Source organism: Poecilia latipinna, unplaced genomic scaffold (genome assembly GCF_001443285.1).
Source record: "Poecilia latipinna isolate Pla-1442-1.1 unplaced genomic scaffold, P_latipinna-1.0 Scaffold257, whole genome shotgun sequence".
NCBI lineage: Eukaryota > Metazoa > Chordata > Actinopteri > Cyprinodontiformes > Poeciliidae > Poecilia > Poecilia latipinna.
The window spans coordinates 418,253-430,937 of NW_015112873.1; the positions used below are offsets into that span (position 1 = coordinate 418,253).

Here is a 12,685-nt window from a genome sequence, read left to right on the forward strand (position 1 = left end):
AAGGGGCCAGAGAAAAGGACGAGTGTCTCCATGTGCCTTTGGAATCATTCTCAGATGGTACAGCTTCCAATTTCCTGAAGAAACCCCCAAATGGCAGAGACAGTGAAATATTTAAAGACTCAATACTGCTCACGTTGTAAAAGCTACAAAGTAACCCACTTCACACCATCCAAACCCATTACAAGCTTGAAAATATAAAAGGTGCAATGCTGGAAATGGCTGAAATCTGCACATTTTCTAATGTATATTGAGGTTTTCTGTCAGCCTGTCCAAAATGCCACACTCAACCTCAACAAAAAAAACATTCAGTTGCTAAAACATCTGCTAGCGCTGGAAAAAAATAATCAGAAACCGATTCCTTGGTCAAGAAGAACTCTTATGGCAAAGAAAAACCGTGTGCACTTGGTCCATGAGGGGCTCTTTGGTTGAAACAGGAAGTAATGCCCAGTAAGACAAGTTTAAACTCTCTTGTTTGGTTACACCTGCACAGGTTGAAAGGCCTGATATGACGAGTTCATCTCAACTCTGAAAACCCATTAGATTTTCATCCTTCTACTTCTGGAATGTGGCGCAGATCATTAGCAGCACACATCGCTGTCGTTCTCTGTATTTCAGCTAGTGGGAGATTTTTCTGATTCCTAATTGCACCTCAGTGTTGAACTCCAAGAGACCCCTCACCGTCTCCTCTGATATCATACCCGCTTGATGAATCATTCAAAAAGTGTCACAACATTAGAAACAAAAGTGTTTGCACATTTTGCTAGCCTGAAACTTCACAAGTTCACAGACTTCTCAGGTTCCCATCTCGGTTCAGAACCTTCAGGATGGATTCTCCCGCAGATCCAGTCGACTCGGGGGTGAATCTTCTTAAAGGCACAGGGATGTTTGAGGGTAGCAGTCATCTGTTCTTCAGAGTTATTACTCCCACGAATGCTTTAATCAGTGAGAACACAGCTAACCTGCCTCATAGTTCAGTACAGTACAAAAGTTAAGGAAGAACAAACTCATAAAACAAACTAGATTACAAAATGAAAGCTGCTTTCTGATCCAGCCAGCACTCTGACTTCACTCTGACATTGTCCATCTCCCCAGTAAGCTAATAGAAAATAAAAATGAGATTGTAACGAGTTTATTTGCATATTTTTCTGCCCCAGAGGTTTGGAATAATGCTCCAGTTTGTCTTGCAGCCTCAGTTCTAGATCATGAGTCTTCACATTTCAGGTTGTCAGTCCTTTTTCCTTCCCCGTCCACCGCCATGGAGACGACAAGTCTGCAGAGAAACAGAGTGAAGAGGTCAGAAAGAGGCGACGACACACACAGTTACTTTTTCAGGCTGTCAGTTCCTGCTGTCAAAGAATCTGTTTATGATGGAAGAAACCCAACTTTTACAATCCACCTTCAGCTTTGCTTTGTCTCATTCAGTATCCGAAACCATAGTTAAATTTTTATTCCTCAAAGCCTTGAGCCCTGTGAGTTTACTCAGCAAAAATCTTCTTTCTTTTTTGACAGGCAGAGAGGTTTCCCTCTAATGTGGTAAAAAGTGGTTTTAAATGATGCTTCAATATCCGTCTTTGGTTTCCTTTTTACCCTTTGCAGTTATTCAAAATCAAAACTGAACAAGGATGCGACGTCAAAACAAGGTTGCTCGAGTATTATCCTGCAGAGGAGCAGCAGTAGGAAATGACGACCTCAGGAAGGAGCAGCTCCACTGGAATCACCTTCCTGGACAAATGTCCTGTTTTCTGTTCATTGAACCGATAATGTTGGGATTTGCTGTAGGTGCAACTAAAGAAACTGCCACACCTTGTGCATTTAGGATTTGTTTAGACGTTTAATATTTAAAATTGTAATATCAGGTTTACATTTCAAGAACTGGTTTTGGTTCTGGTATAGGGTGAGATAATATCCATCAACCACAATAGTCTGTCCAGTTATCCAGCTATAATTTTTGTGTATATATTTAGTCCTGTGGCACAGTCATTTTAGAAAACCCTACATATTCAAAGGCAAGCTCCATGTTGTTTATTTTGAGCCCTATAAAAGAAATAATTCATATCACACCCCTTGGTAGGTGAAAAAGGTACAAAAACAATATGTATATAGATCCACTTATATATAAATATACAGTAATATATGTACAGCAAAAATAAGACAGCTGTGCTTCCATTGGCCTTAAAATTACAAAAATTAGAATAGCAAAAGTAAATTTGTTTAATGGCTACAGTTTCAACAGAACACGTTTCTCAATAAAAGTTTTTGTGTTAGAACGAAGTGATTTTTCAGCTGTATCAAAAGTAGTTTATTTTGTAAAACTGCAAATGGAAGCCCTTTTTTTTTTTTTTTTAATCACGAGTCATGTGATCAACAACCGGATATTGTCACTGGCGCAAACCATGAAGACAACAACAGGAAATAGTTGGAACATCATGGCAGGGTTTTTATTTCGTGAACAAACTTATTCACATGTTATTTTAATTGTGTTTGTTGTTTAATTACAACCCCACAATTATAAAATTGTGGGGTTTTTAGCGGAATGTCAACAAAGTTTTGGACTTCATGCTCCATGAAGACCATGGACTTCATGCTCCTCATTAGCATTGTGAGAGCTGATCTGTGTTGTTCTCAGTTGATGTTCGGGCAAAACTTTCAAACCATGGTTTCACAAAACATAAACAGATTTAGGTTTGATTTCTCCAGAACATCTCCAAAGACGGTGTTGCTGGACAACAGACTGACTGGCAGAGAAAATTGTCAAATACATCTAAAGATATAGATGAAACATCAACTTACATATAAAGAGATTTCAATATTCCAGAGTAAAATCATCTACATTTTCACGTGAAATTATTTTCTGAAACTTCTTGGTATAGACTTTTTTTTTTTTTTAAACAAACATTCAGCTTACATAAATTTGTTGCATGCATAGGCCACATCTCTAATAAGTAGTTTAGAATGGTCCTAACCAACTGTACAAGTATTGGCACCATATATCACCAAAATGCTAAATCCATCATGTACCATATATCAATCATCATGTATGTATCATCCATCATGTTAGTATGTGTGGAATCAAACAGGATATGTGGCCATGCTTGAACAGAAGGGAAGAAGACCAAGTGTTATTGTGGGGTAGAGTCTCAGCCGCAGTTTGTTCCTGGAGGGAATCTTGCTGAACCTGCGTCCATGTTGGGTTCAGCGCTCGGCTCTAAGAATAGCCCAGCGGCCGACATGCAGCGGCTCGTTCCCCTTTTACAGGTTGCATAACAGCAGTGCACATGTTAGGAACACAAGCTCAGCAGGAGGCATGCGAGCTGGAGAGCCTCATCCAAAACTACAGCATCCACTCCATACTGCTGACTCAGGATTTCTAGTCCAACACCTCTAAATGTGCGCTTAGTTTTTGTTTAAATCTGTCAATAGAGAAAAAAAACACACAGAGTGCACACAAGCAACCCAGATACTAAAAATCTAATTTGAGGATATAGTATAATACATCAACTTTTGGCTTAGTTCACTTCTTCCCAACAGAAAAACAAGACTGTCTCCATTTGACCGTAAGTTTCAGCAGCAATTAAAAGAGCTTCAGGAACATTTTGATTATTTTAGGTGAACACTAGTCACGATCTGATCGCCTGCAAAGAGTTCTTCAGTAAGTATCAACAAGATCAGCATTGTCAGATGTTCTCAGAGTACTGTCTCTTTCCTCCAATAAACTGGTCCTGCTCATGTCTGAAACTAATGCCTGACCTGACCAGTTCTGATGTAATGTTTCAAATGTCTTTTGCTTAATTGCAAGAAGAAATGATTGGAGAACAACCAAAGAAGCCCAAATAAGAAAAAGTGGAAGAGAACATTTGCAAAAATAGTATTCCCTCTTATCTGCGTTTAAATTTGCTTATGACGATGCTCTGCATCACCAGCCTTTCAATGGCATGAAGCCAAGTTTACATCATCAGCAGTTTCATAGAAATGCTGATGGAATGTGTTGATTTGCATGTTTTACGACCTCAAAACAACAGAGAGCCAGCAGGAATGCCAACACTCCCTCACTAATGGAAATGAAGGGAACTATTAGCATCATTAGCACACAAATAAGAGGCTTTCAAATTAAAAGCAGATGTTCCAGTTCATCTCGCAATTCAAGTGCACTTCACAGCTTAAAGTCCTGATCTAAAGGCTGCGTCTCCACGAGACCGCTGTCTGGAAAATGCTGGTATTTTCGGATGTTGATTGGGGAAAAGCTCCATGTTGAGACCATTGAGACGCCTCAAGTCAGCTGTATTGTTCATGCCAAGCCGCTAAATGGTGCTATGATTTTTGCACATCATTGAACATGCATGAACTTTTAACTCTTAGCTTCCATTTCACTCGCTTCCACTTCATCGTAAACAGCAACCCATCCAACCAAGCAACACAGATCTATTCTACAGCAGGGATTGTGTTAAACTCAACAGGTTAAGTAGCAGAGCAGAGCACAATGCTGTCCGCCATTGTTTTTGTTATCTACCTATGCATGTGCAGAATGAACCCTGCAATCATTCATTCTGCGCCTGGGCGCTTTCACGCCTGCAGACGCCTCCGTGGGGGATCTGGTTTCAAAACGATCCGGCGTGAAAGACGTCTAAACAACTAGATCACAACAAAACTGTTACACTTTCACTCAAAATTAAATTTTTATTGCACTGGGAAAATCTCATCCATCCATCCATCCATTTTCTTCTGCTGATCAGGGGTCGGGTCGCGGGGGAAGGAGCCCAAGTAGAGAAAACAGATTGATTGAAAAGTCAAGCCTTTTGACTGAGCTCTTTCTTCACCATGACAGAACATTGCAGCGCCTGCTTTACTACAGACGCGGCTCCAATTTTCATTCATTCATTTGTGAACAAGATCCTGAGATACTTGAACTATTCCACTTGGAGCAGGACCTCTTCCCCGAACCAGAACAGATACTCTACCCTTTTCATTCTCACAATGTCAAATTATGACTGTCGCCATCTTACGTCATACCTGGGTTTTGAAGTAATATTCATGTTGTAATATTTACAAAATGTAGATCTTCTTGGCAGAAAAATGCAACTAATTTTTATATAAGTATAAGTAAAACCAGGCAATAAGTGTTAAGTCTCTTATTTCTTAACTATAGAGAAAAAAAGATTGGTAAACCCAATGGACTAGCCATATGTTGACAAAAGAAAAAAAATCTGACTATCCCATTTAATTTTTGGGGCACAAACAACCGCAAAAACAGTCTAGCTTAATTTTTTTTTTAGCTGAACATTAAAAGCATGAAAATATACAATAATTTTTCCAGTTTAAACACTCAGCAGAGACACAGGTCTTCCAAATCCCTCCTTATTTCAGCAAATGCTGCCAGCTCCCCTTTTCATCAATTATTTACACCTAGAGAGACGGCTATTCTGCTTTATTATTCACAAAATAATCCCATTAACATCATAAAGGCAGGACAATACAACCACACAAAGCATGTGACGGATCCGTTCGACTTAAAGGGGATTGAGACGTGTAAACCAATTAGATCCAACACAGTCACCATGAATGAGGACAGCAGACTGGAAAAGATGTGGACAAATGTTATTCTAAAGCGTAGTCACGGTTATGCCTCTACTATCCATGAGCTGTACATTTTTATGGAGAAAGAAGAGATAATAGATCACATTTCTGACCAGGCTTGATTTAAGTCCGATTCATTTTACCACAACTTATAACGCTATAGATTTAGAAATCTATTTTTCTGAGTTTTCTGCTCAATTCTGTTAAACGTCTTGATAAACAAAAACACAGTGAGGTGTTTTAGTCGACCAGTTATGCAACAGCTCGCTTGTGTAACTGGCTCTGAATTCCAGAAAAAAAAATTTTTTAACAGCCTCCGTAAACGTCTTGTAAACCCAGACGTTTACAAGCATCCTATGGGCACAAACGTAATGGACACTCCCAGATCTCAGGAAGGTGCCTCCCTCTGGTTCCCCAACTGCTGTTCAGAACATGTTGTACAGCACAGCGTCCTTCAGAGGAGTACTATCAGAAAGTCTGAATTATCTGAATCCAGTATTTAAATGCTTTTGAGCATTAAACTGCGAAGCAGCAAAGCCTTGGAGGCATTGGCATATGCATTAGAACCACTCTGGGTGTTGAAATGCCTCAACTTGTAGAACGATTGTCAGTGCTGTCAGTTAAACAAAAAAAGTTTTTGATTCCTGAAGTAATGAGTATACACAGAGGAAGAGAGGCGCTGTCAGAGCTCTGGCCTGTTTAAGAGAGGCGTAAGCCTGGCACGCAGCGAGAGGACAAAATGTTCCCGACCAAAGCCTCCATAAGCCTTGAACCAGCAGCACTCGCTGTCCAGCAGAGGAATCAGATGGCAGTTTGAGGACTGGTCAGATGGACGTCAAAGTAAAAACATGCACATGATTTTCAATATTCTGATTTCACCTAAAGGCAGCTCTATAAATGACTTTTTCATTGTAAGAGGACTTTAAAAGCCCCAAACACAGTAAAACACAAATATTAGTTACCGATGGGGCCGATACGATTCATTTAATGACTCCAGGACCTCAGTGTTTAAAATTCTTCAAGGCAAATGGTCTGAACTGAAGGTCCATTAAACTGTTTAGCCATTTATCTCGCTGTGTTCCACCCGGATAATGGTTTGTACAGCTGAACGCTCTCACTTCCAGTGCTAAGTGCTGTTAGCATCTGTGCAGGGAGGCGGCGGGGGACAGAAGGAACTGCCACCAAGAAAGAGACAAAATCTGCCTACAGTGTGGGATCACTTTAAATAGAAAAGGTTACACAGCTCTGTGTGTGCACTGCAGAGCAGAACTGGTGTTTCACATCAGCTTGACCTCCGACCTCAGCAGGAAACATCCACCACATGCATGGAGTTCACTGGTGGCTGCTGGGATCTGATATGTAATAAGAAGATACTTCTAGTCCAACATTACATGTTGAACAAAAAGAGAAATTACCTGAAAAAAATAATAAGTGCATAGTAATGAACGCACTTCCCAGTAGATGACATTTTTCTTTAAATATGCCTTTTTTGTAATATTAATTTTCTGAGACATTGAATTTTGAGTTTGTCACCTGTAAACCATGATCATTGAGATTACATGAAAATGGCCAGAGTGGATGAATGAATGATAAACAAGTTTTATAACTTTTTCACTGTATTCTCATGTTCTGAGCCGCATAGTGAAAAAGGAGCTGAAAAAGTGATTTGCTTATAAAATTTATCATGAAAAAAACCCAAAAAACTAAACCTATCATATTTTCTGGTAATAGGATTAATAATAATGCAAAGTTTTAAATAAATGGAGTTTAAATTGATAGTTTATCAGAAAATCTTTAAGGGATCATTCTAGACAACAAACTCAGTTAGAAGCCTCATATTGAATATATTAAATGCAATTGTTGTAACTATTGGAATGTTGTTTAAAATTAAAGATTTAATAAATGTTAAAGGCTGAATGTTGTACACTCCTCATTGGTTATGCCCCATTTGTCATATTGCTCAGACGTTTGGGTAAATGCAAGTACAACAACCATTGGTATATTAGTTAAGTTACAAAAAATAGCTTTTAGGTTTATTCATAAATGGGATATTGTGAACCAACTAACTAACTTTTTATTCAAAGTAATACTTTTAAATGTAAAGACAATGTACATATAAAAACACTGGAAATACTGGTATAAAGCTTTGAACAAAAATCTTCTTTCAGAAGAAAGATCATTTAAGTTAAGAGAGAATAAATATAATTTGCGAGGTTTGTTAGAGGGAAAAAGAGGTAAGGTTTAGATGTGTTGCAGTTATTGGCGTGAAACTGTGGAATGAACTGAATGATGATTTTTAATTATGCCCTTTCTTTAAAAGAGCCTTAAAGTAGAAAATGATAAAAGCTTATACTGTTATGTAGATGTTTATATGTATTGTGTAACCATGCATGCAAGTACTGGATGTGTATTTTTGTAAATACATGCATATTTAAATATAAATGTGTATACGCATATACACACTGTATGTATGCATATTATTTCGACTTTATCCTCATGATTTAATTCTTTAAAATGTTCTTTGTGTGACTGAGTGGTAGATTCTGCATAATACAAGAGAAATAAAACCAGGCTTGTTGTTCCATCATGCCTCGCAGGTTTAGCTGTGTTCATCCTACCGTTGTCAGCTCGCTTCAGTTTAGCAGCTGCAGACACGAACACCCCAGTAGCAGGTCCAACAGCCACTCCCCTCCCCTCCTTTCCAACACTAATCACTAATCCTTCTTTCCAACAGATGACAGCTTTATCAACTGAACGAGAGCTAGTCTATTGCGTAACCGTCTATTCCATCGTGCCACAAGAGAACGAGGCCAATCGGAGGCAGCAAGGAAACATCCTGATTGCTCTGCCCTGAGTGCTCCCCACCCTGAGCAGCTGGGTGGTGTTACATCACAGCGTGAGCAGCCTATTGTGATGAAGAGCTAACAGAATGGCTGAGCTAATTTGTCAAACAAACCCAGAACTCAGGCCTGGTCAGTGGAGAGTTCACGTTCAAACAAACAGGCGGCCGGTTTGGGTGGCTGAGCATCCACTCAGCGGCAGTTTGATGTCATACAGGGAGCTTCTGCTCCAAATAGCAAACTGAGACAATTAAGATCTTACAGGGACACTTTACTGCATTGCTGCCACCACAAACACATTTTTGCTAAAGAGTTTAGAGTGGAGAATTCACATGCAAGATTTAAATAAGCTCTCTCTTTAGATTTTAAAATTTGGACCATTATCAGTTATATAACTAACCTACCAACTGCATTTGATAATCTAAACGAATGTGCAAACAATAATCATGATGTTCAAACTGTTTCACTCCTATTTAGTTGCATGGAGTTGTTTACCTTGTATATTAGCATAAATGAATTAAAGTTTAGGTCAGAGTGCATCTCGGATATCTACTGAAAGTAGGGCTGCAACGACTCCTCAAATGATTCCAGTACCTCGATTATTAAAACTCCTAGAGGCATATTATTATCTGCCTCGAAGGGTTAGCAGCATAATGTCCAATTTTCAAGTTTGATCCAGGGGAATTTTATTGATTGATAATGTCTATTGATTGTTTTTCTGGGGACCAAGAAACATCCTTAAAGTAACTGGTAAGATGCATGGAGTACAACAGCCTTTCTCCTCTCAGAGTTGCTTTCTGCTGGCCGGTTCCGAGCGAACGGCGGGGAAGCGTGCGGCGGGTGTATTTATACAGGTGAGCGCATAGACTGAACACAGCATTTGGCTGTGCTGTAGTTGATGCTTAACGCAAGAGTAACTTTACAGACGAACCGGAAAATAAATTTACCACCATCCAGTCTCAGCAAATGGGTGGCAGAGTGCATTGTGGCGGTACTGGTAAATCTGTGTGTGACGGAGGAGCCAAATCCAGTCGTTTACATGGACACAAAAGTATGTGCAAAGTGAGAGTTCACCTATTAAACTGACTGAAGATGAATACATGAACTAAAAACTTGAGTACAAACATATTTGCAAGTCTCTTTGTGAGCCTGCCTCTTTATTATCCCGCAAGTTTTGGAATTTATTTCATTGTTTTGTGTTAGTTGTCATGTGCTCCCTGACAATGGCACAGCCCTATTCACAGCCTGCTGTTAGAGCATTTCACATAATCAGCATGCAATGCTAAAGATATTCGGTGCCAACACCTTGTTTTGGTCTTCACTCACACGTCCCAGGTGTTAACATCTAATCAAAGGCTGTTTGGCCTCAGGCTCAGATTGTACCTTTCCTTGTTCCCAGTAGCAGCATAAATGCCAACTTTCATTTGTGATAGGCAGCTCTCTGGTTACCACACCCTGAGTTAAAAAAATATATCCAGCTTTGAAACTGGATTAAAAAAAAAATACAGAAAAAGGTTGAAGTTTCGATTTTTATTTTTGACTATATTCAAAGCCTTACACTCTAAAAAGTGTTTTTGGCTGTAGTTCATTTTATGGACTTATTTACATTAATCTCACTTAATTTATTTGTTCTAGTGATGACAACTTAATTTTAATTAAGCTAAAAGTTACAAAACTAACCAATTCAAATTAACTAGCACTATAAAAAGTGTGTTTGAAACAATTAAGTTCAATGCCGCGTTCGTATCCCACATCTGAAGTCATGACAAGATTCACCTGGACAGATCCTGTACCAACCTGCTGCTGTGGTGACGCAGGGGTAGAGCACAACTCACATAAAGAGACATTAGTCCTCAATGTGGCCGTCGTAAGGTCGATTCCAGCCTGATGATCTTAGCTGCATGTCTCCTCCCTCTGTCATTACTCACTTTCCTGTCTAACTACTCTCACAGGCTGCCTGAGCCAAAAAAAAAGCCTGGTAAAACAGAAATCATTTATTAGTTTACTTCTTTATTTGAAGAAAACTAAATGATTTGAGCGAGACTGACTTAAATTTGTCATTTTTAAGACACTTAATGAATTAATTTAAAACAACTGAATGAATCGAGTTGGATGAACTTAATGAATTCACCCTCTCAGCGTGGGAAAGACACTGGCCCAAAGACTTAAATTATTTTTCGGTTTATTTGCTTCCTCACCATCACACTCTGACTGTTGGTAGTTGTGTGCTGCTTTACCTGCTGACTGCTGTCTGATCGCTCCGAATGTCTCTTTTTCCTGCATTGAGCCTCAATGTAGCCAAACTCCGTCAAGTGTTTGTTTTTTAAATGTCATATTAGATTTGTTGTGTTGATGCATTTTGACCCGTGCTTCAACTCAAGGTAATTTTCCATCACAACACGCAAACGTCCCCGTTGATTCTGAGCTTTAAAGTTTCACACGACATTGTTTAGGATTTGTTGCTGCATGCTTGCACAGTGTGAAGGAAAAAGGAGATGAGCTGCACACGCAGGCTGCGAAGTGAGATACATGTGATCGGCTACAAGAGACAGTGATCAGCGATCACCAATCATACACTTTGTCACGGAAATCAGTCGATTATGATCGGTGGCCGATCGATCGGCACACCTCTAATTACCAACATGGAAGAATGAGAGGCAGCCTACCTGGAGAGGAAATGGGTCCCTTCTTGGATGGGTTGGGGTGAAAAAGGAAAGGTTTAAGAAGCGTTTGTCATGCAGCAAAAGTGACTTGATCCATTCTTATTTCCAGTTGGAGAGCATCTGGTCGGTCCTGAGGGTTTACTGCAAGCATGTCCAGAAGGAGCTTCTTTACCCCATCAGTCATAGAGCTCCTGGCCTTCTGAGGGATGTGCAGAACCATCTTGGGGTTCTCCAGCAGAGCTTCCCCAACAGGAATGATCTCAGAGCCCTGTCGAACATACGTGCCCAGTAGTTCACGCTTCGACTCTGCATCAATAAACGTGATTCGTTCGACCATTGCCCAAATGATGATGCCAAGGGCAAAGATGTCAGCTTTAGCTGTGTAGTGGCCCTCCCAAACCTCCGGGGCCATGTAGAAGTCAGAGCCGCAAGCTGACGATAACCAGAACTTGTTGATGTTGACAGTGTTGTACTGGTTGCTCCCTTTGCCAGCAGCTCTCGCTGTAGGATCTTCTTCACTGCTCTTGGAGGTTAGTCCAGCACAAACCTTACTGAGGCCAAAGTCTGCTACCTTAAGTACAGGTGAACCAGATTTCTGTGAGATGAGAATGTTGTCTGGCTTCAGGTCCCGGTGGACAATGTTGTTCTTGTGAAGGAAAGCAATGGCACTTGTTAGCTGGAGCATGAAGCTGCTGTTGGTCTGGGGGTCGGGTCGCCGAGACAGGATGTACTGGTTGAGGTCCCCACCTTCGCAGAACTCCATGACAAACCAAAGGTAGCATGGCTCCTCTGGGTAACCAAGGATGCGCTCACCTTAGGATTAAAAGAAGACAATACTTTGTTACAACTCTAAAAGTTAAAAATGCCCAAATTGCGAAAGCAAAAATCAAATAATTCTCAGAAACAAGAACACAACTCTTTTCACATTAGCTCAGCCTTAACGGTAAAAACCTTTCTACAAATATAAAAGCAATGGCATTTTCCAGGAAAGCTAAAAGTGGCAAGGTTCTATGCTATGGCTTAAAAATGTCCAGTCTCCACTTACTCAGTCACTTCTACCTTCAGGACCATAATTGATTTATTTACTTACTTTCATAGAGGCACATTTTCCAATACTTCTCCAGTTTCCCAAGGTCTTTCCAAGTTTTACCTTAGACTGCTTTTTCATTTTTCACACCAGTACTAACCCCATCATTCACTTAGTGATTAAAATATTTCTAAATAAAACAAACAAGTGACAAGTCTGAACAATTTCCAGAAGATAAATAATGTCTAGTGAGGCACTGAAGACCCGATAAAGGACCAGAAATCACATTCCCTCAGCTGATCATCGGTTGTACAGTCAGCCCTTTGAGAAAAGTCTTGTTAACGTGACAAGGTGGTAGTAAAAGTCAACAAGGATCCCATTTAAGTTGGTTCTTTGTTTATTTGTTAATGTAAAAAAAACTTTCTTAATGCTCCAGTAATTAAAACAAGTGGACTGAAACTGATTGAAATTGTACTTTTCCATCAGTGATCCCAGTGCTCAACTAGACCTAGTGTTGGAACCAGTTCTTAACTGGTTCCACAAAAGAACTGGTTTGCTTTTACACCACCTAAGAGCAAAGCCAG

General features: G+C 39.9%; 1 protein-coding gene across 1 annotated transcript; it reads right to left on the reverse strand.

Moving 5' to 3' along the window:
- Nucleotides 1–593: 593 nt before the first annotated feature.
- LOC106947850 (serine/threonine-protein kinase 35-like) lies at nucleotides 594–12,168 on the reverse strand. The gene is made up of 2 exons (XM_015033126.1): nucleotides 11,078–12,168; nucleotides 594–1,270 (listed from the first exon to the last, which is right to left on the reverse strand). Exon 1 carries the CDS (start codon nucleotides 11,835–11,837, stop codon nucleotides 11,145–11,147), a length of 693 nt encoding a protein of 230 aa, XP_014888612.1. The 5' UTR covers nucleotides 11,838–12,168; the 3' UTR covers nucleotides 594–1,270; nucleotides 11,078–11,144.
- Nucleotides 12,169–12,685: the final 517 nt, after the last annotated feature.